The sequence below is a fragment of the Cyprinodon tularosa genome, unplaced genomic scaffold, assembly GCF_016077235.1.
Source record: "Cyprinodon tularosa strain WSP-4 unplaced genomic scaffold, ASM1607723v1 ctg36, whole genome shotgun sequence".
In the NCBI taxonomy this organism is placed as follows: domain Eukaryota; kingdom Metazoa; phylum Chordata; class Actinopteri; order Cyprinodontiformes; family Cyprinodontidae; genus Cyprinodon; species Cyprinodon tularosa.
In genome coordinates this window covers 269,596-294,592 of record NW_024039074.1, presented here as the reverse complement: position 1 = coordinate 294,592, position 24,997 = coordinate 269,596, and the positions used below count along the sequence as shown (strand labels likewise).

Below are 24,997 nucleotides of genomic sequence, written 5' to 3'. Positions count from 1 at the left end.
TTTGTTTAAGAGATATTAAAGATTTATTTTAGGTCATCCAGAGGTGCGCGCCTTGTCATGAGAGAGGGGAGGATGAGATTCCGTCTGTCAGTTGAATAGGTGGGTGTTTCTGCTGGTGGGTGTTAACGTACAGCACACACAGAGAGATGGAGAGTGAGGATGACTCCAGCAGCAAAACAGCGTTTTCCACATGGAAATACCGGTGTTATGTAGAGCTGCGTTTCCCCATCACATAACGGTTTCCTCTGCATCTCCACACAGCGCAGGCGGGAAGAGTCACCGCGCAAGCGACAGGAAACGCGCATGCTCGCTAAAGGCGCGCAACAGTCGCCCTGTGCTCGCGCCACAGGAGAACTATGGAGAGCGTGAACGATCAAATGAAAGGGAGAAATCTGGATGGATGGATGGATGGATGGATGGATGGATGGATGGATGGATGGATGGATGGATGGATGGATGGATGGATGGATACTCTGACTTCTCAACCTACTGTATTTTTTATTTTAAACATTATTTGATGGCCTTTGTGGCAGGGATGGAGATCCATATTTTATGTCACACACAGAGTATACATCTAGATAGATAGATGGATAGATAGATGTTGCATTATCTATAACAACCCAAACACAGAGGATTTCAGAATTAGACATCCCCAGTTATTAATTTCATATACTCACCGGATCTGAATGTCCTGTTATAAAACTTCACATCGCGTTCCCCCCTGATGTCATTTACATTGAGTTGCAATAAATGCTAAACTGTCTGCAGGTTCTTGTCTTTGTCGTCCACTCTATTCAGCTGGCTTTGGAAACACACGGCGAGAAGGTGGGGGCTGGGTGGTGAGGGTTACGGGGGCGAGAAACGCAAAAGTAACGCAATAGTTACTTTTACTAGTAACTAGTTACTTTTATTGTGGAGTAACTCAGTTAGTAACTCAGTTACTTTTTGGGAGAAGTAACTAGTAACTATAACTAATTACTTTTTCAAAGTAACGTGCCCAACACTGTAGATAAATAATTATTTTAATAAAAACTTAAATACGTAATATTTTTAAACGTAAATAAACATATTTATGTTTATACGTCAATACAATTTTTTTGCAAATATTAGTCATTTTAAATATCAATTTTAAGCAATGGAAAAGATGTTCGCCCCAGAAATCAAACCTGAAAGAACTTTATCCACTATGACTTATAACTAAGAAGCAAGGATGTTTAAATATATGTGTCTATTAGTTAGCAAAGGTTGGAGGAACATATAGTTTGTCTTTATTTGAATTTATTCTTCATTTTCCTGTTGGATCAGTATAGATTGACCCTGAGGTTCTGGTGCCGATCTACTTTCAACCACCCCTCAGCGTACATTGGTTACTGCCAGGCCACCTTTTTCAAAATGTTCTGGCTACGCCTTTGATCATCTAAACCCAGGTTTAAAGCCTTGCAGGGCAGCCTAAAGCTCACTGCTCTCATTAAGCCATAAAAAAATGAAAATAAAACAAAACAAAACAAAAAGACAAAAAGTCAGTTCAGGTGTTTTATAAAATATGTGAGTCAGCAAATTGTCTATATACCAAACTGAACAATTGTTGTTCTCTACTTCAAAAAACACTTTAGATTTTAAAAAGAGGAAATTTTCTTTACATATAAATATATATATATTTATAATATATATATATATTTAAAAATATAATGTATAACATGGATGCATAGAAACCTCATTTTATTTCAGTGTTAAATTCTGTTTAAAGTAACAGTATAATTAAAACTGTCACCGGACCTTTACTGGTTGATGATTTTCTTTATTCGTACCCCGCTGATGTTTAATTTGTTACCCCTGCATTACACTGTGATCTTTTCCGAGGACCAGCAGAGGGACAAGTGGTCTGGACCCACGTTTCTACACCTTCTACTAACAATTAGGTGTTTAACTTTTTTTCAGTGAGATGAAATTCCATTAATATTGATAATGCAGTTATTTGTAAGCTTGCACATACAGGCTACCTACATGAAAAGATAGGTAGCTGTAAAATAAAACAATAATTGTTGAGTGATATTTATGAAATGTGGATTTTCTTTTTAAATTGTGTATTTGAAAATGGTGAGATCAAACATTCAGACAAGACCAGATGGAACAGAGCTTGTTTCTCAACAAAAATATTCTCACCTTCTCCTTGATTATCCTTTCTCCCGTATGACTAATTCAGATTTTTATTAGAAAACTGAAACTACAAATTATGCTATTTTAATATTTCAAAATTCATTTCTGATTGCTTTTCAGGCTGAAATGATTATGTTGCACAATTATGTTGATGTAATCATGTATGTAACTCGGTTCAAACAATGCAGTCTTTGCTAACTTTACACAGTTAAAAATAACATGTCACTTTAAAACCCACAGATTTGAATATAACTGTGAAAAGAAAAGTGATGTGTAAGCGAGCTACTATGGGGGGATTCTCAAACGATTGGATAATGAAAGTTTAGGTTTTTTTTACTTGAAAAAAACCTTTACTTATCATATAATCTCTCTCCTTACACAAAAAGTTTAAATGTAAATATGTTATTACTGGTCTAAGGGAAAGCTTAAAAAAATGGGGGGATAGGTCCCAACAGAGGCAGACTAGTAGGTCAGATACTGGAAAACTGCCCTATAATACAGCGACAGGATACAGAATCCCTCCATTTTGGTTCAGAACCAGTTTACTTTCCCAGAACCAACTCAGACTTCTTAGCTTCAGCTTCCTTTATGGTCTCTTGATTTTCCCCCTCTCAGCTCGGAAGGAAGTTGTTAGTCAAACGGAACTTCCAACAGATCGAGGGTTTTGTTTGGTGAAAAAATGTGTTTTCTCCAGCTAAAATTACAGCCCTGACCACCAAAGGTATTGTGGAGGAGTCTGGGATTGTCTTTGTATGTGTATGTCCACCGGAAGAGACATAATCTAAAACAACATAGAAAAATCATAATGTATGATTTTTAAAAACTATTTATTTGTATGTTAAGCTGCAAATGGGTATTTCAACACCTGAGAAAATAATTGTTAATATTTGGTACAGTAGCATTTGTTTGCAATTCCACAGGTTAAATGTTTCCTGTAGATTTTTCACCAGGTTTGCACACATTGCAGAAGGGATTTTGGCCCATTCCTCCACACACATCTTCTCTAGATCAGTCATGTTTCTGGGCTGTCGCTGAGAAACACAGAATTTGAGCTCCCCCCAAAGATTCTCTATTGGGTTAAGGTCTGGAGACTGACTAGGCCACGCCAGAACCTAGATATGCTTCTTCCAGGGCCACTCCTTGGTTATCCTGGCTGTGTGCTTCAGGTCATTATCATGTTTGAAGATCCAGCCTCGACACATCTTCAATGCTCTAACTGAGGCAAGCAGGTTGTTCCCCAAAATCTCCCAGCTCTTTTCAGGTCTTTGACCAACTCATCCATTGTGGTTCTGGGCTGATTTCTCACCTTTTTCAGGATCACAAGGTGAGATCTTGCATGGAGCCCCAGTCTAAGGGAAATTGACAGTCATGTTTAGCTTCTTCCATTTTTTATTTCTAATGATTTCTCCAACAGTGGACCTTTTTTCACCAAGCTGCTTGGCAAATTCCCCATAGCCCTTTTTACCCTTGTAGAGGTGTACAACTTTGTCTCTAGTGTCTTTGGGCAGAGCCTTACTGATTTATTTTAAAGATATACTTTTATTCTGAATAAGGAGGCTCAAAGAATGCATATTCTAACTCATAGAATATGACAGTATATAGATACAAAATGATGGATCATTTAGTTTAGAAATACTTCTGTAACCAGTGCCATTATTAAGGTTGCAAAGAACTTGAGAAAGCTCTTTATTTTTACCCATCATGAGATGTTTCTTGTGTGACATCAGATATACCTTTTTAAAGGCCATCATTTAGGACTGAACCAGCTGATATTAATTTGAATTGACAAGGATTGCACTAATTACTGGCAGATTTCTGCTGATGTCTTGGCTTTCCATGCCATGTGTTTAATAATTTTTCCCTGTGCCATTTCACAATGTTCTACATAATTTCTGGACACCTATGGTTTGTTTTCTTTGTGTGTGTAGATTGTTACCTACATCTGGTAAAATGTCATATCAATAGCACCTCTAGAAAAATATTTACTGAGAAAATGGAGGAGTGTTCAATACTTATTTTGTGTGTTTCCTGGACGGGGCCGCCTTTTACAGCTGCTTTTTGTATCTCTGCTTCTGTCTCCTTGAACCCCAGTCGGTCTCGGCAGATGGCCGCTCACACTGAGCCTGGTTCTGCTGGAGGTTTCTTCCTGTTCAAAGGGAGTTTTTCCTCTCCACTGTTGCTACAAGCATGCTTAGTGTGAGGGATTGTATTTGAGTCAATGCAATCAACTGGTTTTCCTTAGATAGAAAACTTTGTATCAATTAGACTGTATGATCTGGTTGAACTGTAAAGTGCCTTGAGATGACATGTGTTGTGAATTTGGCGCTATATAAATAAACTGAATTGAATTGAATTATTTTACCCGCTGTATGTCCAGGTGTCAACGACACTTTCAACGAAGTCCAATGCAGGAGAACCTTTCTGATGAAATTGCCACTTAAAGCGATTTTGATTTGGTTAAAATTGTGGTTGCTGAATAATCCCTGCTATGATAAGAAGGCTGTGTCTGAGCAGGAAGTTAATGGAGGATAGAAGTGGTGCACATGAAAAACTAGCACCTTGGAAGGATTGTGAATCATATTTAAGTGAAGTATTGGTGTTTCCAGAGCTACCGTTCAATGATATATCCATTGCATGGGCTGAAAGCAGAAGTGGGTTGTTTCTAGGACTGAAAAAATTAGTCTGATTAATCGATTATCGAAATAATCAACACATTTTGTAATCCATTAATCGTGAGCTGGAGTATAGACTTTAAAACATGCCTTTAGCTGATAGAGAAACCCACTTAGAGCAGTATTTAGACCAAAATTTAACATAAAAACGTCATCTTTCATCTGTTAATATGCTCTATCCAGAAGGGAAACATTTGTTTCACATGGTTTAATTGTGTATCAATCTTTAAAATTTTTTTTGAATATTCAATTAATCGAAAAAATTGACAGATTAATCAATTAACCAAATAATCGTTAGTCGCAGCCCTAGTTGCTTCCAATACACCTTCCATTAATGCAATAACTGCATATAAGTGATGGTTTTGGTACTAAATTAATGATTATTCAAATTAGATGAGTTTGGTTTTTCTAATTATTTTTATTACACAAGGTGCTTTATTAACCTCTTTGCCACATTTCCATGTAGAAACCTGAGAGAATAAATGTTTTCCTTTGTCAAGACATCTTTGTTTTTCTTTATAACCACCATCATTTGAGCATCCATGACTACCAAGTGATTGTTTAGTAATTTTTATTGAAATGTGCCACAGAACCAAAAACACAACATATAGCAATGAAACAGCTTTCTTGATTGCTCAAGTTGGCAAAAACAAATAAGCTGCTCATGGAATAATGGCTGAAGTTCCAGTATAACTTTGTTTGAGTTACATGCCACTGAACATTAAAAAGGGACATGGCGAAGGAAGCTAGGGAGGAGCCATACGCTGATGTCACAAAAAGCATCCAGATAAAGATTTACAACAGAAACACCCACACAAACTCAAGAAAACAGAATTCTCAAAAGCACGCATTTACAAGAAAAAACCCTCACCCAATTTTTGACCCCACAATGATTAAATCCACAGAGATGTGCATTGTCTTGCTGCTTTTTCTTAACAATACAGATTGTTGGATTTCTTTGTGTTATTTGCAAGTCTAATTTTGTTTTTCTATCAAGAGTTCAATATACAAAAGAAAAACAGTGTTTCTTTCATAAGTAGCTGATTTGATACCAACAAAAAGCGGAGATGGGGGATCTGGTTTCAACAAATCATCTCTATGATTAATCTGTCCAATCTGGTTTAACCTGTGCAGATTGGAGTCGCCTTGTTCTGTGTCAGGGCAGAACAAATTCATGACATAGAAATGACGTGTTGACTCCAGATCCCCCATCTCTGAGAACGTGATGGAATTCCAGGATTATCGAAATGAAAGCATTAAAGCAGGGTTTCTCATCATTCCTCCTCAGGGCCAACTGTCCTGCAGTTTCAGCTGTTTTTCTTTCTCTCACACACCTGATTAACAGGCTACTTGATGGCATGCAGGATAAAATACAATCATTTGAATTTAAGTGCGGTGGAGAGGACACCCATCCAAAACATTAGGGACTGTGGGTCCTACGGACCAGAGTTGAGAAACACTGCATTAAGGCAAATCTCATTAAGCCCTGACATTAAACCCTCCCACCAAAAAAGTAACACGAGTGCAAAAAGCAAACATATAACAGACGGTATTAACTTTGATGCATTTCATAAAACGGAAAAACAAACATGATGCTGATTGTTGAACACAATGGATAAAGAAACAAAAAAACAACAATTATTTGTCGACTGTTTTTTTTAATACAAATTTTATCATGTTTATTTAAACTTTATACCACCCCAAAAAAAATTTATAAAAAAGCTATCACTGCCTTATTTCCAAACAGGCAGTGTTGATTAAAAGAAATTCATTAAAAAAATTTAAAGATTACTGAAGAGTTGTGAAGAAAAAAACAAAAAAAAACAACATTAATTGATAAAAAAAAAATCCCTTCTAAGATTACAGCTGTCTGAGAAACCACCATGCAATGACAAAAGACAAACTTTCTGGGATTAAAACACCAAGTAAATCACCAGACAGAATCTGGTTTTGAACATGTTACACGGCCCCACCAAAAAAAGAACAAAAAAAAAAAAACAAAGAAAATAATAATATATATAATATATCAAAAAGAGAAAACAAAGGGAAATTGCAGTTTCTTATTTTTAAGTCCATCAAATGAAGCAATATATACAGGAAATAAAGAAAAGGGAAAAGAACAAACAGAAAAAATCTTGTAAGACTTTGTTTTTCAGCACAGATATGTTAACATTAGCATCAAGCTGGAGAAAGCTGCCAAAGAAGAAGTATTTCCTGGGTAAGCAGGAAACACAGTGTCTTCATACGATTCTATCTGGGTGCTGCATTTGGATACAGGGCTTGTCATTCAGCCCAAACAATCATCTCTCCTGATACAAACCTTAAAACTCAAGCTCTACCCTGGGCTCTGTCAGCGCTGCTGTAGAGGATCACCAGTACAGGCTGATGCCTTCAAAGGCAGACACCCGTATGTAATATTCTGCTCTCTTACTCAAACGAATGATCACAGACAGCTTACCTCACTGAGTTTTCATCATCATCTGCTTTTAATCTGGATTATTCTTGCAGAAGTTTCAGGCTGCATGCAGTAACCCCCAGATCCAATAAGTCGGTTTTACCTCTTTCTCCTTTAACCTATTAGAGACTAATTAAGTCATTCTTTCTTAAGGGGGGGAAGCTCGATGATCCTAAAACATACATACACGCACACACTTCCTCGCTAAGAGAAATTAGCTCATTAACACCAATCTGCTCTTTATTTGCTTGTATTCCTGAAGAAGTGGTGCTTTGCGTTCTCATTACCCTTTCCTCTCCCCACTCATCTCCTTCTTCTTCCTCTGCTTTGAGTGTCTTCTCTCCTGAGTGACAAGCAGGCTTCATCAGCTAGATCCCTATGACTTTAGCCCGATTCTGGTTCAGCCCACTTTAGCCCAGCTGAGGAAGGATGGGATGTCTCTCACGGGGACGTTGCGGGTCAAAGCCTTGACGCGCAGGTTGCGGTCGTCCGTGAGGAGGACCACCTCTCTCTGGAGCCTCACAGTTCCATCTGTTTATAGTCAGGTACAGAGTTAGGTCAGAAAGCTACTTTAACGTGTGAAAAGTGATTTAAAGGAGTCACTGTTACATACTTCTCTGAGGAGGCATAAAATCCTTTGCTTTGTCTTTGCAGTAGTGGAGACAGCAGGACAGAATCACGTCATCGTTGTTTCCCTGAAAGAGAACAGAGAGCAGATAAAGGGATGAGTTTGGCTTGTGTTAGTTATAAAACAACCGCATGTTGTTGAAGATGGGATCTTCTTCTGTTAGGATGACAGAGGGGTTTGCTCTATAGTCTAAAAGTCATGTGGGGTGTTATTTTACTTTGCATGTGTGGTTTTGCACATTGGCCAAAAGGTTAATTAATGGTTTCTTTATTCAAAATGAATAAAAGAAGCTCATAGTGACATCACTTTAAGAAAAAAGTTTAGTCCGACAACAGAGGGACATGAGGGCGAAAAAGAGCGAGGATCCAAGTGGAAAAAGGGTCCCAGCGTTCTCCCGCACCTCGATCTTCTAGCTGGTCAAACTTCACAAGTTGTTTTCCGCAATTTCGGTCATAAAAACAAAACAAGCCGGCCTCCTGTCTGCGGCACTGTCTGCGGTCAGTTACAATTAGGGAGAGGTGCAGCGGAGTGTCTGTGGAGGGGCGGGGACGGCTTTTTGTTCACTGCACCTACGCAGATGACCTAGTTTCGAAGTATAAATCAGCCTTAACTAGCAAGACAGGTAAAAGGTGCACTGCTGGAAAAATATATTAAAAAAAATAAAAGATCCAAACAAAATACTGAACAATCGCAAGTAAAGGAGTAAAAAAGGAAAAACCATAAACAAAAGAAAAAAAAGGAATAAATCACACATACATATATATACATATATATTAGGGATGGAACGGTTTATGTAAACCGTCCGAACCAATTGGTTCGACTGTCTCGGTTTGATTCACGTGTGTTGCGTTCGGTTCATGCGCGGCTCCTTTTTCTCATAGGCAAAGCGTTCACACTTCAGAGCATAAGGTGGCGGTACTGCGACCAAAGCTAACCACCAGTAGTAAACAAGAAGAAGAAGAAGCGAAGCAGCATAGCCGCTTGTAGCAGAAAAAAATCTGTTGTTGTGGAGAATTGTGTGGGTATGGCGAGTGGGAAAGAACAGGAGTTGGAAGACGCGCCAGCAGCACTTTATAGGTCTGCTGTATGGGACCACTACTTTAGAGTGACCTACCATGACGGCGGAAAGAAAGTTGTGGATAAAAACGGTGTGCAAGCATTGTGCAACACGTTTTGTTTATGCTAACAGCAACACGGCCAACATGTTAGGCTAACAATCAACATGTACCGAACCGAACCGAAAACCGTGACCACGAAACCGTGGATTTTGTGAACCGTTCCACCCAGGCTAGAAGACTGAAGTACGATACAGACTCTATTCACATAGAGGGAAGGTGTAAACGAGGTTATTAATTATTTGCTGCTCGTACATAATGATGTCAGTAGAAATGTTTCATCTCTGTGTTGCCAGCTGGACCTTGAAGGCAGAAAGATACATGTATATTTGACTTTACACTTCCTAATCTAAATTTTTGTAAAATTAAGTGTGTTGCAATTGATTTTATTTAGCGGTATGAACATTTTTATCCTAAAAACGATGAATTCCTTTTAAATTGACTACATAGTAATTGCTTTGATATTTTATATGAAACTCAAAGAAATTCAACTTTATGGTTCAAACATGAAAAATAATACCTGAAAATTTAAATATTTCAAGAAGGGGTACGACTATGTTGCAAGGAACTGCAAACAGCAAGGCTCCTACCTGTTGTCCTGATGTGTCTTCACTGCGGACGGCGATGGACTCCAGCTGATTCCCTCGGCTTGTTAGGGCTCGGAGGCATGGCTCCCTGCCTTCAAAGCCCCTCTCTAGGAAAGCCACCGCAGAACGAGCCTGTTCCTGCACGGCCCGCACGTGGCTCATACTCACATTATAGTTGCCTCGACTACCAGTGCTTCGTCCTCCTGTCCCCATTGCCCCCCCAGAAGGGTCCTGGCCTTTAGCCAGACCATCCAACTCTGTTATCACTGGAAGAGAAAGCAAAAGAAAGTCACTACACAAAAATTGAATAAATGCAATATGTGGCGTTTAATATTTAAACTTTTAATTCATCATTTGAATGATCATGTTTTCTTTGTTTCTCTAACCAATGAGAGGCACAACTATTATGTAGGTTCCACACTGAAGGAGCTTCTTCAGCCCATCTAGGTGATCGATGAAGCCGTTGGTATCTGGGACCAAAAACAGGGGCTTCACTTCCAGTTCTAACTGGCCACCGGTTTGTAACACCTCCTGAAACACAAAGAATCATGAGGCTCCACTTTGTCTCAGATTGCTTTACCGATACAGGTCATCCATACTTTGTTTCCTACCTCTATTTTGTCCCTGCGCTTCTGCTGCTGCGCCAGCTTGCTAGCGAGGGCTTGCCGCCGTGCCTTTAGCTCCTTGATGTCGTTTTCGCTGTCTCCTGCCTCCTCAAAATCCTCCTCTTCTTCTGATCCAGACAGAGAAGATTCGCCCTCAAGTATGACGTCATCGGACTGCTAACCAGACGATAATGAGAATGAGATCAGCTTTTTGCCAACAGCAGGTGTTATTGTTTTGGTTTCCTGCAGTAGATTTAGAGAAAGGAGAGCACAGACACTCACCTCTTTCTCTGTTAAAGAATCCTGCCTGCTCCTTGCATCTTCTGAGTGGTTCAGTGAGGGAGAGGTTGCGACTGATATGTATTTGCCTCCCTTGAAGGCCAGCAGAGGTTCCTCTTGTCCACACAAAGCCTCTAGGAAGTACTTCAATACTGTTACCCTCTTACAATCCTCTGCTATGGCCTGAGACAAGAGAATGAAAGATAGTAGTGCCGAAAACCACAGCATAGAAACTTTGGGACACATGCAAAATATTGAAAATAAAAGCATGTGGTCACAAGCTTTTATTTTCACCCAGTGCTTTACAAACCACTGACCATGTCGGTGTGTTTGTCTGTGTAACATGGCTCCTGAGGCGCAGCCAACAGTGGCACAAAGCCAGCAAGCAGTTTGTCTTCCTTCAACTGAAGCATGGTCAGCTCCTCGTCACCCTCTACTTCATCCGTATCCATCTTGTAGAGAGGCATCTCCTCATGGTCCACAAGGGCCAGAGCATTACACAAGTCAGCAAGACACTGCCAAACATCTGGACTGCACCTTGATCAAGGAATCATCACATGAAGTCATGAGGAGATTGCATTAGAGGATGTGTTCTATAGGTGGTTGACTGCATTGGCACTAGAGGAGGGCTCAGCAAACTGCAGCTCCAGAGACACAAGTGGTTCTTAGAACCTTCCACTGTAGCTCTAAATAAACAGTTTTATCACTTTGGCTAACAGTGATAAAACAAAGGAAACAAAAACACCTGAATAATTCAGTTTTTAGGAGTTTCTAAGGTTCTTTTGTTGAATAAGTGCATTGGATACCAGGAATGTAACTTCAATGTACCTTTCTTGTCATAAAGTTGGAAATATTTTTTTTTACTTTATCTTCTATAAATAACAAATTTCCATTAAATAGGATGTTTCCATGTTTCTTTCAAATAGATGTATGCTTTTCTTTACTTTAAAAAGGAAATAAATTGTTTGTTTTTTTCCAACTACATCAGCATTGTAATTAAAAAAAGTCATAATAATCAAACATGATTATGTTTGTTCACGTGATAACTCTTGAAAATCAAGTGGCAGCAGAAAATTCTAAGTTATATCAATGTGGCTGAACCATGGCTCTAATCTTCAAATCTGCCACGCCGTCATTCTCCAAATACTTCTGATCTTCTTTATCATTTTGCACAGCAGTAAGTTCCAGTTGTAGATCACTTGACTCATGTGATGGGATGTTTTATTTTTAATTTTGTGGGTTCATTTATGAACAAAAATACCTCCTTGGTTATGCAGAGCTCTTTTGTGCTCTTTCACATAAACACACAATGAAACAAAATTAGCTTCATGGTTTTTATACAAATAATTTTACAGTGGTCTCACACTTCAGTCAAGGACCTTGTCTTGGAACTATACAGTGCATCTCTGCTTCAACACAACTTAACATTAGCTCCTGCAAATAGATCTGCAGGGCTTGGCTGAATGCTAGCGAGGCAGTTTAGCCATTTGTTCCAAAGTGTGTAGAGTAATGGAGCGCAGGAGATGGGCCATAGAAGATTTATATTTAAGACCACAAAAGTACTCACTCTAGGCTGCATGGGGGTGGGTTCCACTCTTCTGGATGTCCTAACATCCAGTCTGACCACACTTTGATGCTGGGCAGTAGTTCTCTCAACCCCGGCGGGAATGCAGAAACTTTGACCATACCCTGCAGCTCTTCGCTTTTCTCTTCCTCTTCTCCATCCGCCACTGGGACTGCTTCTGACAGAGAGCAACACTATGCTTATCCATTTAAATTGAATCATACGCATCATTTAGTCAGACACAGCTGAATGGATGCATCAACCATTCGTAATAATACTTGGCTAGTTTGTTGTTTATTTAATGAATAGAATGCATAGCTCCTTTAGAGAAGAAAATGTGGTTTTAAAAAGCCCAACCTGTGAATAAATAAAATATATATTATTTATTGGTGCATCACATGTAGCAATGCAAGTCATGCATTATTGACAAGTTATGGGAAAACAAAAACTAAACATGACAGAGAGATAAACACAGCTAACTGTAATGGCTGTTTGGAAACACAAAAACCAACCATAGTTTTTGGGATTTTTCTTACGATCTTTTTCCTGCTGAAATCAATTCCAGCAAAAAAATAAAGAAATATAACTTTTCTTAAAGCAGCTGGTTTAGAATAACTGTTTTTATGCTCACTTCCATCTTTATCACAAAACAAATCGCTCAGAACTTATTTACTAACTATGGGGCCAAAATGGTAGCTTTAATATTTGCAAATGTGTGTGGAGAGTCGTGTGTCTGTATCTCGATTTGTGTGTGTGCAGTGGGATTTGAAAATGTGTAAATAAATCTGTAAATGTGTGAGGAGATTTGTGTGTCTGTACAACAATCTGCAAATGTGTAAAACTACTTGTGTGTAATCCGTTTTGCAAATGTGTAAAAAATCCACAAATCTGTATTCAGATCTGCAAATGTGTACTGAGACTTGCAAATGTGTAAAAAATCCACAAATCTGTATTCAGATCTGCAAATGTGTACTGAGACTTGCAAATGTGTAGATCAATCTGTAAGCACACATAGAGACACTTGTGTCTGAAGTATTTTCGCTTCAAGACCCAGAAATACAGACAAATCATTGGTTACAAGTCAAGCGGTTTTTCGGTTGGCTCTCTTTACACACGTGATTTTTGCTAATCTTCTGCCGCGAGAGATGCACAAATGCGTAGAAGGATTTGTATCTGTATTTTCGCGATTTGTAAACCCCTTGCGCAGGCTCGCAGGCTCACATGCTGCCCTGACCGCAGGCTCACAGGCTCACAGACAGCCTCTACCTTTTTTTTTTCCTCCGCTGCGGGAGTTGACGTGACAAGGATGATATATTGATACCATTCAGTAAGGAAAAAATTTAATATATTATTAAACAAAAGGTTACGGAAAGATGGCAGAAGCTGTGGGAAGAGCATAGAACTGGAAGTTGGCTTTATAGTATTCAAAGGAAAATTGGTGAAATGAGGAGAACGGAAAGGAATAAAAAAGAGGTTATATCTAGATTAAGTTTCGGAAACACGGGGTTAAATGGAAACTTATTTAGAATGGGAACAGGAGGTTGTGGTTTTTGTTATCAAGGGGAGACGGTGGAGCATGTTTTGTTGTTATGTTATAAATATTCTATGGAGAGAAGGGTTACAAGAAAATAAATTACAGTTAAATATACAAGATATGTTGGGGGAAAAAAATCTACTTATGATTATTTTTGTAATTTGATAAACAATCCTGAAAAAACGAAATTGGTAGAAAGGATATAAGTTTATTTATGTAAATATTGTTAATATTTATTTTAATTTTTCAGTGGGAAAATACATAGCATCCCGATCCACACTCCACTGAAGTAGATGGTGGTAATGCACATCATAAAGTTGCTTGCCAACCGCCATAAAACAGAAGCAGAAGAAGAAGAAACTGTTTTACTAATGCAAACTATAGGAAAAATTAAAGAAATATACTTACAGAAAGCTGACGGGATTCCATTGCTCTCAACTTAGCAGGTACAACCCCTAGGACCCCAGTAACGTCACGTACTGTACAATACCGCCAACTGGTGGTATGTGGCTGTATGTGAAGCAAGTTGTGCTGAACTGCCGCAGCAGAAAGAGGATGTGTGTGAGCCTGTGAGCCTGCGGTCAGGGCAGCATGTGAGCCTGCGCAAGGGGTTACAAATCGCGAAAATACACATACAAATCCTTCTACGCATTTGTGCATCTCACGCGGCAGAAGAGTAGCAAAAATCACGTGTGTAAAGAGAGCCAACCGAAAAACCGCTTGACTTGTAACCAATGATTTGTCTGTATTTCTGGGTCTTGAAGCGAAAATACTTCAGACACAAGTGTCTCTGTGTGTGCTTACAGATTGATCTACACATTGGCAAGTCTCAGTACACATTTGCAGATCTGAATACAGATTTGTGGATTTTTTACACATTTGCAAGTCTCAGTACACATTTGCAGATCTGAATACAGATTTGTGGATTTTTTACACATTTGCAAGTCTCAGTACACATTTGCAGATCTGAATACAGATTTGTGGATTTTTTACACATTTGCAAAACGGATTACACACAAGTAGTTTTACACATTTGCAGATTGTTGTACAGACACACAAATCTCCTCACACATTTACAGATTTATTTACACATTTTCAAATCCCACTGCACACACACAAATCGAGATACAGACACACAACTCTCCACACACATTTGCAAATATTAAAGCTACCATTTTGGCCCCATACTAACCACCTTCCATCCTTTCTTAGAGAGATGTAAAACTTGTGATCTGGGAAAATAAGGAACATTAAAATGGTCTCAGTCTTGTTCAAAAGAATTGGACGAAATATTTACCTGAGGGAGTTTCTTTCAGAAGCTCCGTGCATCGCTGGACCAGCAAGGCAAACATACTGAGGCCAAGAGCTGTGCTTTGTTCTAATAAGACAGATCGGGTATCTCCTTCTTCACCTGGCAAAGAAAAATAACTTTATTTTTTGTGTGTAATTAGGGCATTTATTAATTTTTTAAATCTTGCATTTAAGAAGTTAAATACAATGCCCAATTACATAAAAAAAACTATTTACACAGCAAACTCAAAACTTTGCAAAGTTGTCTGAATTTAAATTCCTACAGCAAATTTTAGAAAACAAATATGCAAACTTACCTCTACTATGTGCATTGTATATAGCAAACATGTTGATGGTAATGATCTGCAGCAGGTTTGTAAACCCGAGCGGTGAAGGGCCATGTTGAAGAAGAGTCCTAAACTCCTTTAAAACACGACTCGCCACTCCAGGGAAAGACTCCATACTGTGAAGCCGCGACACAACATCACACATTTAGAAAACTTATGCGGCACAAAAGGCATGAGAAAAATTCTAGCTTCATTTAAACAGCTTGGTTTTGTTAATCTACAAATGAACCCCATTAGGAGTCATGACTCACCCAACCTTAGTGAAGAGCTTTCCATGGGCATGCAGGAAACTTAAAATGAATCGCTTATTTAGCTAAAAAAAAGAGAAGGGGAAAAGTAAACAACAAAAAAAATATTCATCCCTGTGCAAGTAGTGTATTTGTGCCATATACTACAGTACACTAACAGTTACTAACATCTTGCTGCATGGACAAATATCAAGAAAGTGCATATTCTAAAACATATGGAAGAAACTAAGATGTGGACACATGATATTATAAACTATAGAGCCAAATGAATTGGGTGAAACCAACAATGAATTAGGTGTTGCAATCCCTCTCAAAGAGACATGTGTAGAAAGCTTGGTGTGGAGAAATTTGACTGGTCTTAGTTCAACTATTTTAAGTATATTTTGTTGTTTGGATAGTTAAGCAGGTTTAAAGGGTGAGTAAAGTAAATCTATAAATAGCCCTACACACCCTCTGTCTGTTCAAACAGGTTTTATAAACAACAAAAGAAAAAAAAAGTTGTACATTTAAAAATAGAAAGTTAAGTTAAAGAGTTCTGGAGGACAACCTCTCCCAGGAAGTCGCTATACATGAGTATTTTCTAATACAATAAATTTTTTCATTAATGGTGGATCTAATTAATGGTATCTGACCCATTAAAATTTAGCAAGGCAGAAAAGAAGGGATATTTTACCTCAGCAGCACTAAGACTGCCAAGCTCTCCATCCTGTTCGGAGTCTCTGCTGGACTGGCTGCCGCCTCTCTGAGATGATGGGGTTCTTGTTTGGCCACCAGGGCGGATCCAAACCTCAACACGGGCGCCATCATCCCACTTTCGTCTCCCTTTCACTGCTGGACCCTGGGAACCTCCTTCATGCTCCTGCCTCCTTCTTCGCTCAAACTGTTCAGCCTGTTAAAATAAAGATTATGATCGTCATGAACGTGTTCTGTTTCCATTGTGGAAATCAAACTTCAAATGGCAGACTTAAAAAAGGCTGATGACTGCTTCCTCAGAAACACTGTGCATTTTGATGACTTACCTTGCGCTTAGCTTCTTCAAAGAGGCTCATTAAACTTTCCTTTGCTGTCAGAATGGGATTAGAGGCTGCCAAACTGCGCATGTAATAGTACACAGCATCTAACTTCCTCTTCTGTAGACGAAAAAGATAGAAAAATAATTAAAACACATCATACTGTATGTTATGTTAAATATTTACTCCAATATTTTGGTGTCTTAGGCCCTAATTAAACACATTAAATTAAGAAAGGACCAACAACTTTTAGCTAAGTCTTTCTTAAACACTAAAGCTCAGACATCATGAAGGATAATACTGATCATTGTGACTGAACCAAAACACCTACGACTGGACAAAACATATATAACTTTTCTATCAATTATATCCAATTAATTTCTATAACTATAGCTTAAAAGGTTCGAGGTTTACATTTGGTATAGGGCTGCAACTAACAATTATTTTGCAAATCCATTTATCTGTTGATTATTTATTCGATCAATCGATTAATAATGGCACAGCCAAAGGTTCCTTAAAGAAGATTTTCTATAAAATCAAACCAGGTGAAACTAAAATGAGTTCTGGATAAAGCATATTGACCTATTTTCTTTTTTTTTTTTTTTTACCTCAAATGAAAAATATTTAAATGTTTTTACAGTTTCTTTATAATTACTGCTGTAAGTGGGTTGCTCGGTCAGGTAAAGGCATGTTTTAGAGTCTCTACCCTCCATTTAACGATTGGTCGATTATTTAATTAGTTGATGATCATTTCAAAAATAGATTAATCACGATCAGTCCGATTATTTGTTTCAGCCCTAATTTGGTACATGAGGCAGTTTTTATACATCCACTCTAGCTGAGACATTAACAAAGATTGAGTGTGTAAACATTTTCATATTGCATTTTCAAGATTTTTAAGAGTGTTATTAAAAATAATACTCTGGATTTTTAGGAAGCATGAAAAAAAAAACTGTGAAAGTGACCTAAGAATGACAGTGTGTTAAAGCTCTGTTTTACTTTCTCTAAATACAGGTCTTTTATTTCAGGACTGGTGTATTAAGATATGTAGGTACATCTCTGCTTTAGCATATTTAAGTTAAATGATGACATTCTTTGCACTACTGACAGGCATGTCAAAATGCAATTCAACTGTTGGATTTAGGTTAACTGAACCTAAACACTTGAAAGACAAAGGTTATCAGAGGACTAGAGCTTAAGCTACACAAACATAAAGCTTTTTTGTAATAAATGTTTTAGAAAAAGTGTTTAAGACCCACATGTCAAGTTTAAATGAATGATCCAGGGGTCAATCTAGCTATTGAACGGCAACTAGAAATAATGATTATATCCGTTAGCTCTGTCAGTGACTTAAAATAAAAAATGATTACCGTAATTTTCGGACTATAAGCCGCGACTTTTTCCCCATTTTTCGACCTTGCGGCTTATATAACAATGCGGCTTATCTATGGACTTTTACAGCTAACGGTAATACCTAATGCGTAGGTCCTCCAGAAGCGGACTTCTACCGCGAGTGGTACGAGACAGAACGACAGTGAGAAAGACGGACATTAAACATAAAAAACCTGCGGCTTATAGTCCGGTGCGGCTTGTATATGTACAAATCATGCAATTTAGCTTCTGCGGCTTATATTCAGGTGCAGCTAATAGTCTGAAAATTGCGGTAAATGAAACTGACTGAAAATTAGGCTTTTCTTAGGTAATGGTATATGAATTATAAATAAACTAATTTATGTGAATTATAAATAAACTAATAATAAAAAAAAAAAAAGAAAGAAATCAAGATAAGAATACATTTCAAAATACTTGTTTTTACTATCTTGGCATCACCTACTGTATAAACTGCCAACAAGGCCAGCTGGTTGTAGGGTCGTCCATTTTTAGGTGCAATCTGCTGAGCTTTCAGGTACCAACTATAGAAAAAAGAAATGATGAACACCCAACATTATTAAAAAATTAAATATAACAATAATTCGCTGAAGAATATGCATTTCAATTAGGACATTTATCAATGTATTTTTCAAGAACAGCAGTTTAACCTAAGATAAACTTTTTAGGAATAACAAACAGATAAGCATAAAAAAAAGTAGCAAACAGATAAAATTAATTGAGTTTTTGAAAGAAATTAACATCTTCATTCATATTCTACTGAATCAAAATAATTGAGAGATGCTTCACATTGCTGAGACAGAGGAGAAAAATTGGACAGCAATGAATCAAACTGGGATCTAACATGGCTACTATGTTATGCTATAATAACTCCTAACTGGGTTGTCCATGGACATTGCTATTCAAAAACAAAAGTACTGTGATTGATTCTGTTCAATCAAGTAAATAAATATTTACTGATAAAAGTTTCAAGAAGACCATGTGTGTTTTTAAGGATTTACAGAAATCCCTCTAAAAGATCTGCCTACCTGCGAGCTTTGCCATAGTTGGCAGAGTTAGTGGCCTGTTCTCGGTAGCGTGCGATATCACCCTGACAAATCATGCATCGCTGTGCACTTATAAGTGCATACTTTACCTAAAAATACAAATACAAACACAAAGAACAATATTATACTTAAAACATAAGTGTGACTTGCACACATCAATACAATTCTGACAGGTTATATACACTCACAAAATAAAAAGCAGTATTTACATACCGTTTTACGCAAAGGACGAGTTCTGATGGCCATACCATCCATGTAGTCCTCTAATGTAAACCGGTACACAGCCTGCAGCTTCTGAAGCAGCGTATCAAAGAACAATGCTCCCTGTGAAAGTAGAGAAAAACCCACTTTTACATTTTCTTCTGATGAAAGATGAATTGATAGACTACGTAAAGCCACATCTGGGTCTAATCATCCCAGGTTACCTGCAGTTTGAGAACTTTAACATTTCTTATTTTTCTAATGTTTATGACTTACAACTAACAATGCCTACCATTCAGTTTCTCTGTTTATTAGATTAAAAAAATGTATATCTTTAAAAAAAATCATCACTATTCTTTGCTGTCAGGACTTTTTTCACATCATTAGGTCATGGTTCTTTTTTTTAATCAAAGGTGAATAGGCTGTGCTGTTTGATTTGTTAAAGAAGCCCATGTTGCTTTAAGTAGTACATACTTGGCTTTGGTGTCTCATCTTGCTCCAGTCAATAATCCACAGATTATTTGAGTTGAAGATTATTAGAAGAGCAATTATTCTTCCTTTAGGGTCACATAAACTCTGTTTGTTAACACCTAGACCTTGGGCTGAACAAATATGTTGAAGAAAATATTTAAGAAAAAGGTGTAGAGATGTTTTTATCGTACTAGTGATTGCAAACCATGTTGACAACTGCAATTTGACATTTACTTAAAAACTATATATATATATATATATATATATATATATATATATATATATATATATATATATATATATATATATATATATATATATATGTTTAAATCAATAAGAATCAACTGAGAAAAGTGGGGAAGTATTTTAGTTTTCACAGCATGTTTAGTTTGTCAATTTACTCCTGAGGACAGCTCTTGCTGTTTTAGTAAAAAAATAAAATATGTAGATCCATGTGTTGTTTAACTCTATATCATACACTGATGTGTTTATTAAAGAGAAGTGTCCTTTGGTATTTTTTTTTTTCCAAAATTATTATTTTAAAGCACTGCTGGAGGACTGCACAGGGGGCTTATGTGGGAAACAAATATGGCAACCTCTAAATGAAACAGAGACCACAGACTTTTTTTTATTATTGTAGAAATAGGAATATTTTTGTTTTCGCATTCCAATTGTAATAATGAGACTAGTCTATATTTACTTCTTAAATAAAAAAAAAATAAAGAGAGAAGGTTCACATCTTAGTGATGACAGGAGGCTGCATAGTGGCTTCCTTCTCTGTCCTGAAGTCCTCATGCTTCTCACCTCATCTAGAAGCGTGAGCAGCATGTTTCTGATATCGTGCATGTCGTCACAGGGGGGGTCTTTAAGCAGCTGCCGGAAGCGCTCGATGACCTGGTAGAACGCGTTCTTCCACAAAGCCTGATCCACGTTCTTGGAGTCGGAAAACTCGATATCTGTCAGAATTATCCGCTCATACAGCCCCAAAAGTGCAGCTCTTCAAAAAACAACATAGACAGATAAATATTGCGAGCCTGAAGTATAAACACACTTTTTCCAGCAATGCTCACCTGAGCTGGGACATACGGTCCAAGCCATCCGCGCTGACTCTGTCCCTGGAGATCAGGTTACTGAGCTGAAGTTCATGTGCATCTGCAGCCTTCAGCAGCCTCCCCATGTCCTCTTCATATGTCAGACCACCTCCTATAGCCGGTTGGGTGTATGCTGCCCCCCTATAACTACCACTGTATGGACTAGTACCTGGACTCGGGTACGTACCATTAAGGGAAGCCATTTGGTACGGCCCGATGTCATAATGGTAAGCTAAGTGCTGCCCCGTTGTGGTGTTTGGATTGTGTGTGTTATTGGAGGGTATGGGGTAGCAGTAAGGGTTGTCAGAGTTTTTAAATTTGTAGTACGCCATAGCAGCAGCCTGCTGGGACTGGAAGTGATCCCCTTGTGGCACCGGAGGGCTGCCGGCTAATTCATCATCTGTGTCCAGAAAGTGAAGCTGCCCGTATCCAGTCCCAGCCTGAAGGTACAGTGGCTGTTTGAGAGCCGAATGCTTGGATGAGGGAGTGTTGGAAAGAGCAGGTTTCTGGTCGGGGTTATTTGGATCCCAGAGACGTCTTGCTCCTCCTCCTCGGCCTCCTCTGTTCCTGCCAGCTGCTCCTCCCCGAGTTCCAGCAGAAAACAGCCTCTGCCCCATTTCAGGTGAGTGAGAGATTTCGGTGCGGGCGGGAAGCACCAGGATGCCTCTCCCTCTGCCACGAGGAACTGAGCTATCCTTTGGGATAGATGACTGATCATCTAAAGAAACCCTAAGGATTCCTCGACCTCCCATTTTACTTGACTTTGACGTCTTCCTGTCCTCCCCTCGTTTTACGGCACCCATTTCTTCCTTCTCAACACTTCTTTTCCTCCTCCTCCTTCTATCCTCCTCTTCTCTGTAACACACTTCACTCCCATCCAGTGATTCTGTAGAAGAATGTCTCTGTCGCCCCTCATGTTTATTCACCAACTCCCTGTTAGTTTGCCCAGGGAAGCGTTGCCACTTGGCGCTCTCTTTGCCTATTCGTGGCCTTGGACCATCTTGGCTGGTTACGCTGCTCGCTGAACTACTGCTATAAGTTCTGTTCCGGGAGTGTCGGATATTAGATTTGGAATAACGCTTCGAGTTTGGTGTAGGGGGATTTAGATTAGATCTTGGTCGATCACGCTCCTCAATAGCCCTGTCTACATGGCTCCCTGTTTTAGCAGCTTTTCCTGAGTCTTTAAAGTCTCTGTTGTTGTCTCTTATGCTATGAGTTTCTCTGGGATTATCCTTTCTTGACCGTGACTCTCCTGGTTTATCCACTTTTCTTCTGTCTGCCTCGGGAGCCCTCTTTTCTTTTTCTCTCTCAGCCTTTCGCTGATTGTTCTTTCTACTTTGATTTAATTCATCTTCTCCTTTAAAATCCACACCTTCCCCTTTTTCTTCTTTCTTCTCCCCTCCTCTTCTCCGGTGATGACCTTTCTCCTTCTTAGCTGCCTTTTCTTGCTCACCTTTGGTTTCTGCACCTTGAGAACTCTTTTCTCTTTCTCTTCTTGTAGAGGTAACATTTTCAAAATTGCTGCCATGACTCTGAGCTTCCCCTTTTTCTTTAATGTTGAGTTTTTCAACTTTACTCATAATTTTCTCCACTGATGGGTCCATAGTTAGTCTCCCTTGTTCTGTAGTTTTCTTTTTGAAGTCAGAATTGATTTCTTTATCTTTTGCTCCATGTTTGGCTATTGGTTTTTCATTGCTCCCATCACCTGTACTTGACAGAGATTCTGGCTCATTGTTTGACCCTTGTTTTTTGGGAGAAGGCTTAACCACCTCTTTCCCACCACCACTGTCTTTTCCCTGCACATTCCTGCGGCTCCCGGGTTGATAAAACGCTCTGTCAGGCTTGCGGACTTTCTTTGCAGGTTTAGCAGCTCCAGAAGCTTCTTCTGTTTCTTTTTCATTTTCATCAAACCTTTTTTCACTGTTTGCATCTGTTTTACCCACAGATTGTGTACTTTGTTTACAGATGAGGCTGTTACTGCCGTCACCTCTCATTCTGTCTTCACTGCTTTTGGTACCTGACAGGTCGGTACACCCTTGTCTAGCTAAATCATTTCCAGACCCTTTGTCCTTGTCACTGTGTGATGATTGATCGCTCTGCTGTGTTTTGGCATCTAGAGAATCACTCTGACCAGGTTCTTCCTCCTCACTGTCTCGATGACGGCGTCCGTGTCCAGCCACTGGTTGATAACGCTGCAGGTCAGGACGTTTCGCTTCACGCTTCTTGTGCTGCTTGTGTTTTTTATGTTCCTGTTGCTCCTCTGGAAAAAGTAGAAAGAAAGAAAGAAACCAAAAATGCTGAATATGAACATTAAAGATCTGCATCATTCAAAGACATAAATAAAACATGTATTGTATAATAATATCATTCTTCATCATTACGTGTCATACTTGTTTAGAAACTGCTTATACTAAAGTGTGTAACAGTGTTACATTTAATTTGTCAACCATTTCAAAGCATCCTAACTAAGTTAACTGTTTTTTAAACTGCAGAATTTTTAAGACGGCAACGACAGCTTAAATTTATTTTAAACACAAATTAATCCAAGAATTTAGATTTTTTCTTTGAAGAACCATATCAAAATCATGAATACAGAAAAAAAAAATATACCCACACATCATACATATTTGAATAATGATCAGTCAGCAAGTTGCAGGGTAATTGTGCACATTTTTCATTTATTTAAAAGAATCCCAGCATTAGCCCTGGTGAATATGTATTACAACTGTTATAAGGAGCCGAAAAGCTCAGTGAAAATGATTGGTTTTCTGCTATGGATACATCACCGATCTTCTACTTCCAACAAGAGATGCTAGAACACAGGTATAAATCTCAAAGGCGAAAATAATGTACATAATCCTGGAGTTACAGAAGGTTCATTTTGAGAAATACTTTACAGTGAAATGTAACTAAGATTGGGCTGTTTGGTCACATTAATAGGAAGAATGTTTGGAAGGCTGTTTAGGTTTTTAAACCTAAAATCACAGCACCAAATGTAAAGTATTCATTCAAAAAAAGAAAACTTTGAAACAATCCAATGGACTTGGTTTCCAGGTTTGAAGACGTTTCAGGAATAGTCAGTGGATTGTTTTTACATTTTTTTTTTTGGAGTGACCATGACCTGGATGACTGAGAACATTCACCAGCGTAAACTATTGAGGCATCCTGCTGTGAGACTGTTTTTCTGCCAATGCAGCTTTTCACAGAAGATGAAAGAAATTAATACTATATCCAAAACATTCAACTCAACAGCTAAATGGTTAAAACCTTTGTTTTGTTTCATGAAAATGATCTCAAACACATTAAACATTAAGCTTCAGGTGTTAACTGAAAAGTAACTGAACAACTCTGTACTTTAAGAGACTTAATTCACAAATAGGAAACATGATAATTTTGCAACAAAAGGGCACGAGCTGCATTTAAAAAAAAATCTATTTCAAAGTAATAACCACTGGCAGTAGAGTGAACGTGTAATCACTTTGATAATTTCGAGTACAAAATATTGAAAAAGACGTAAAAAAATACTACAACACCCTACAAAAGAACTTAGATTAGAGCTTTAAAACAAAAAGTTATCTTTGTTGCTAAGGTAGCACTAACATCCCCTAATGGAGCTGACTGTCATTAACGTCCACTCTAAATCAAGGCTTACCTTTTACAAATTAAAATGAATATTTATATTGAACAATAAAAAACTAAAATGTTTAAATATACCACTTTTGAAATGGTAGAAAGAATAAGCAGCACAATTAAACAGTTATTTAGTAATATGAAATATTCGAGCCTCGAACACTAGAGCACAGACACACCAAGAGCAGTGCGGCTAACAACATTAGCTAGATAAGAAGTTAGCAGTTCCGCGCGGCACTTCCTGCTAACTTTGACACCCAGCTACTGTTTTAGTAGAGTTAACGAGTCTTTAAACATCGTGTGCCATCCTAGGACGGAACGCACTCTCTCTTACCGCTGAAACGATCGACTATTTGCTCTGAATTTGTAGCTTCTGCGCGAAGTTCCGCGGCTGAGATTCGCACTCTGTCCAGTTCGTTCGCCATTTTTGCTTCGAAACAAACACAACAAGTATGGTGGCCTGAACTGATCAAATCTAAAAGCGCAGCGATAATTGTTTTGTATTCAAACCGGATTAGTATAGTAGTATTAAATTTCGGTGTCCATTTATTTATTTATTTGAATAAATGAACAAATTCTACGATTTTCTAAAGCGACTGATTTAGATGCATAAATAAAACGTCATAATACAAAATAAATGTGCTGCTAAATGTCATATTGTTTGAAGAGACAAGTAGG

General features: G+C 38.3%; 1 protein-coding gene and 1 long non-coding RNA gene across 4 annotated transcripts; one reads left to right on the top strand and one right to left on the bottom strand.

Moving 5' to 3' along the window:
• Positions 1-7,278: 7,278 nt before the first annotated feature.
• On the bottom strand, positions 7,279-24,769 carry smg6 (SMG6 nonsense mediated mRNA decay factor). Of its 3 annotated transcripts, none has more exons than XM_038295779.1 (19): positions 24,654-24,769; positions 20,669-22,949; positions 20,403-20,595; positions 19,140-19,250; positions 18,909-19,015; positions 18,326-18,404; positions 16,501-16,611; positions 16,155-16,370; positions 15,485-15,546; positions 15,204-15,349; positions 14,894-15,007; positions 12,066-12,240; positions 10,816-11,035; positions 10,502-10,681; positions 10,226-10,396; positions 10,001-10,145; positions 9,618-9,880; positions 7,898-7,979; positions 7,279-7,815 (listed from the first exon to the last, which is right to left on the bottom strand). In XM_038295779.1, exons 1-19 carry the CDS (start codon positions 24,742-24,744, stop codon positions 7,685-7,687), a joined length of 4,878 nt encoding a protein of 1,625 aa, XP_038151707.1. In that variant the 5' UTR covers positions 24,745-24,769; the 3' UTR covers positions 7,279-7,684. The 3 variants fall into 3 exon arrangements, with proteins under 3 accessions (XP_038151707.1, XP_038151709.1, XP_038151708.1); XM_038295781.1 differs by having other exon boundaries at positions 10,226-10,393; XM_038295780.1 differs by having other exon boundaries at positions 12,066-12,237.
• On the top strand, positions 13,281-13,956 carry LOC119790280. The gene is made up of 2 exons (XR_005281704.1): positions 13,281-13,389; positions 13,847-13,956. It is a non-coding gene; the product is annotated as an uncharacterized LOC119790280 (long non-coding RNA).
• Positions 24,770-24,997: the final 228 nt, after the last annotated feature.

Excerpts from the sequence above, each read along its gene's own strand:
- smg6 (XM_038295779.1), bottom strand. The coding sequence starts at position 24,744 with ATGGCGAACGAACTGGACAGAGTGCGAATCTCAGCCGCGGAACTTCGC. Across the intron at positions 22,950-24,653 it reads AATAGTCGATCGTTTCAGCG|AGGAGCAACAGGAACATAAA; the intron begins GTAAGAGAGAGT and ends TACTTTTTCCAG. Across the intron at positions 9,881-10,000 it reads AATAGTTGTGCCTCTCATTG|TGATAACAGAGTTGGATGGT; the intron begins GTTAGAGAAACA and ends TTTCTCTTCCAG.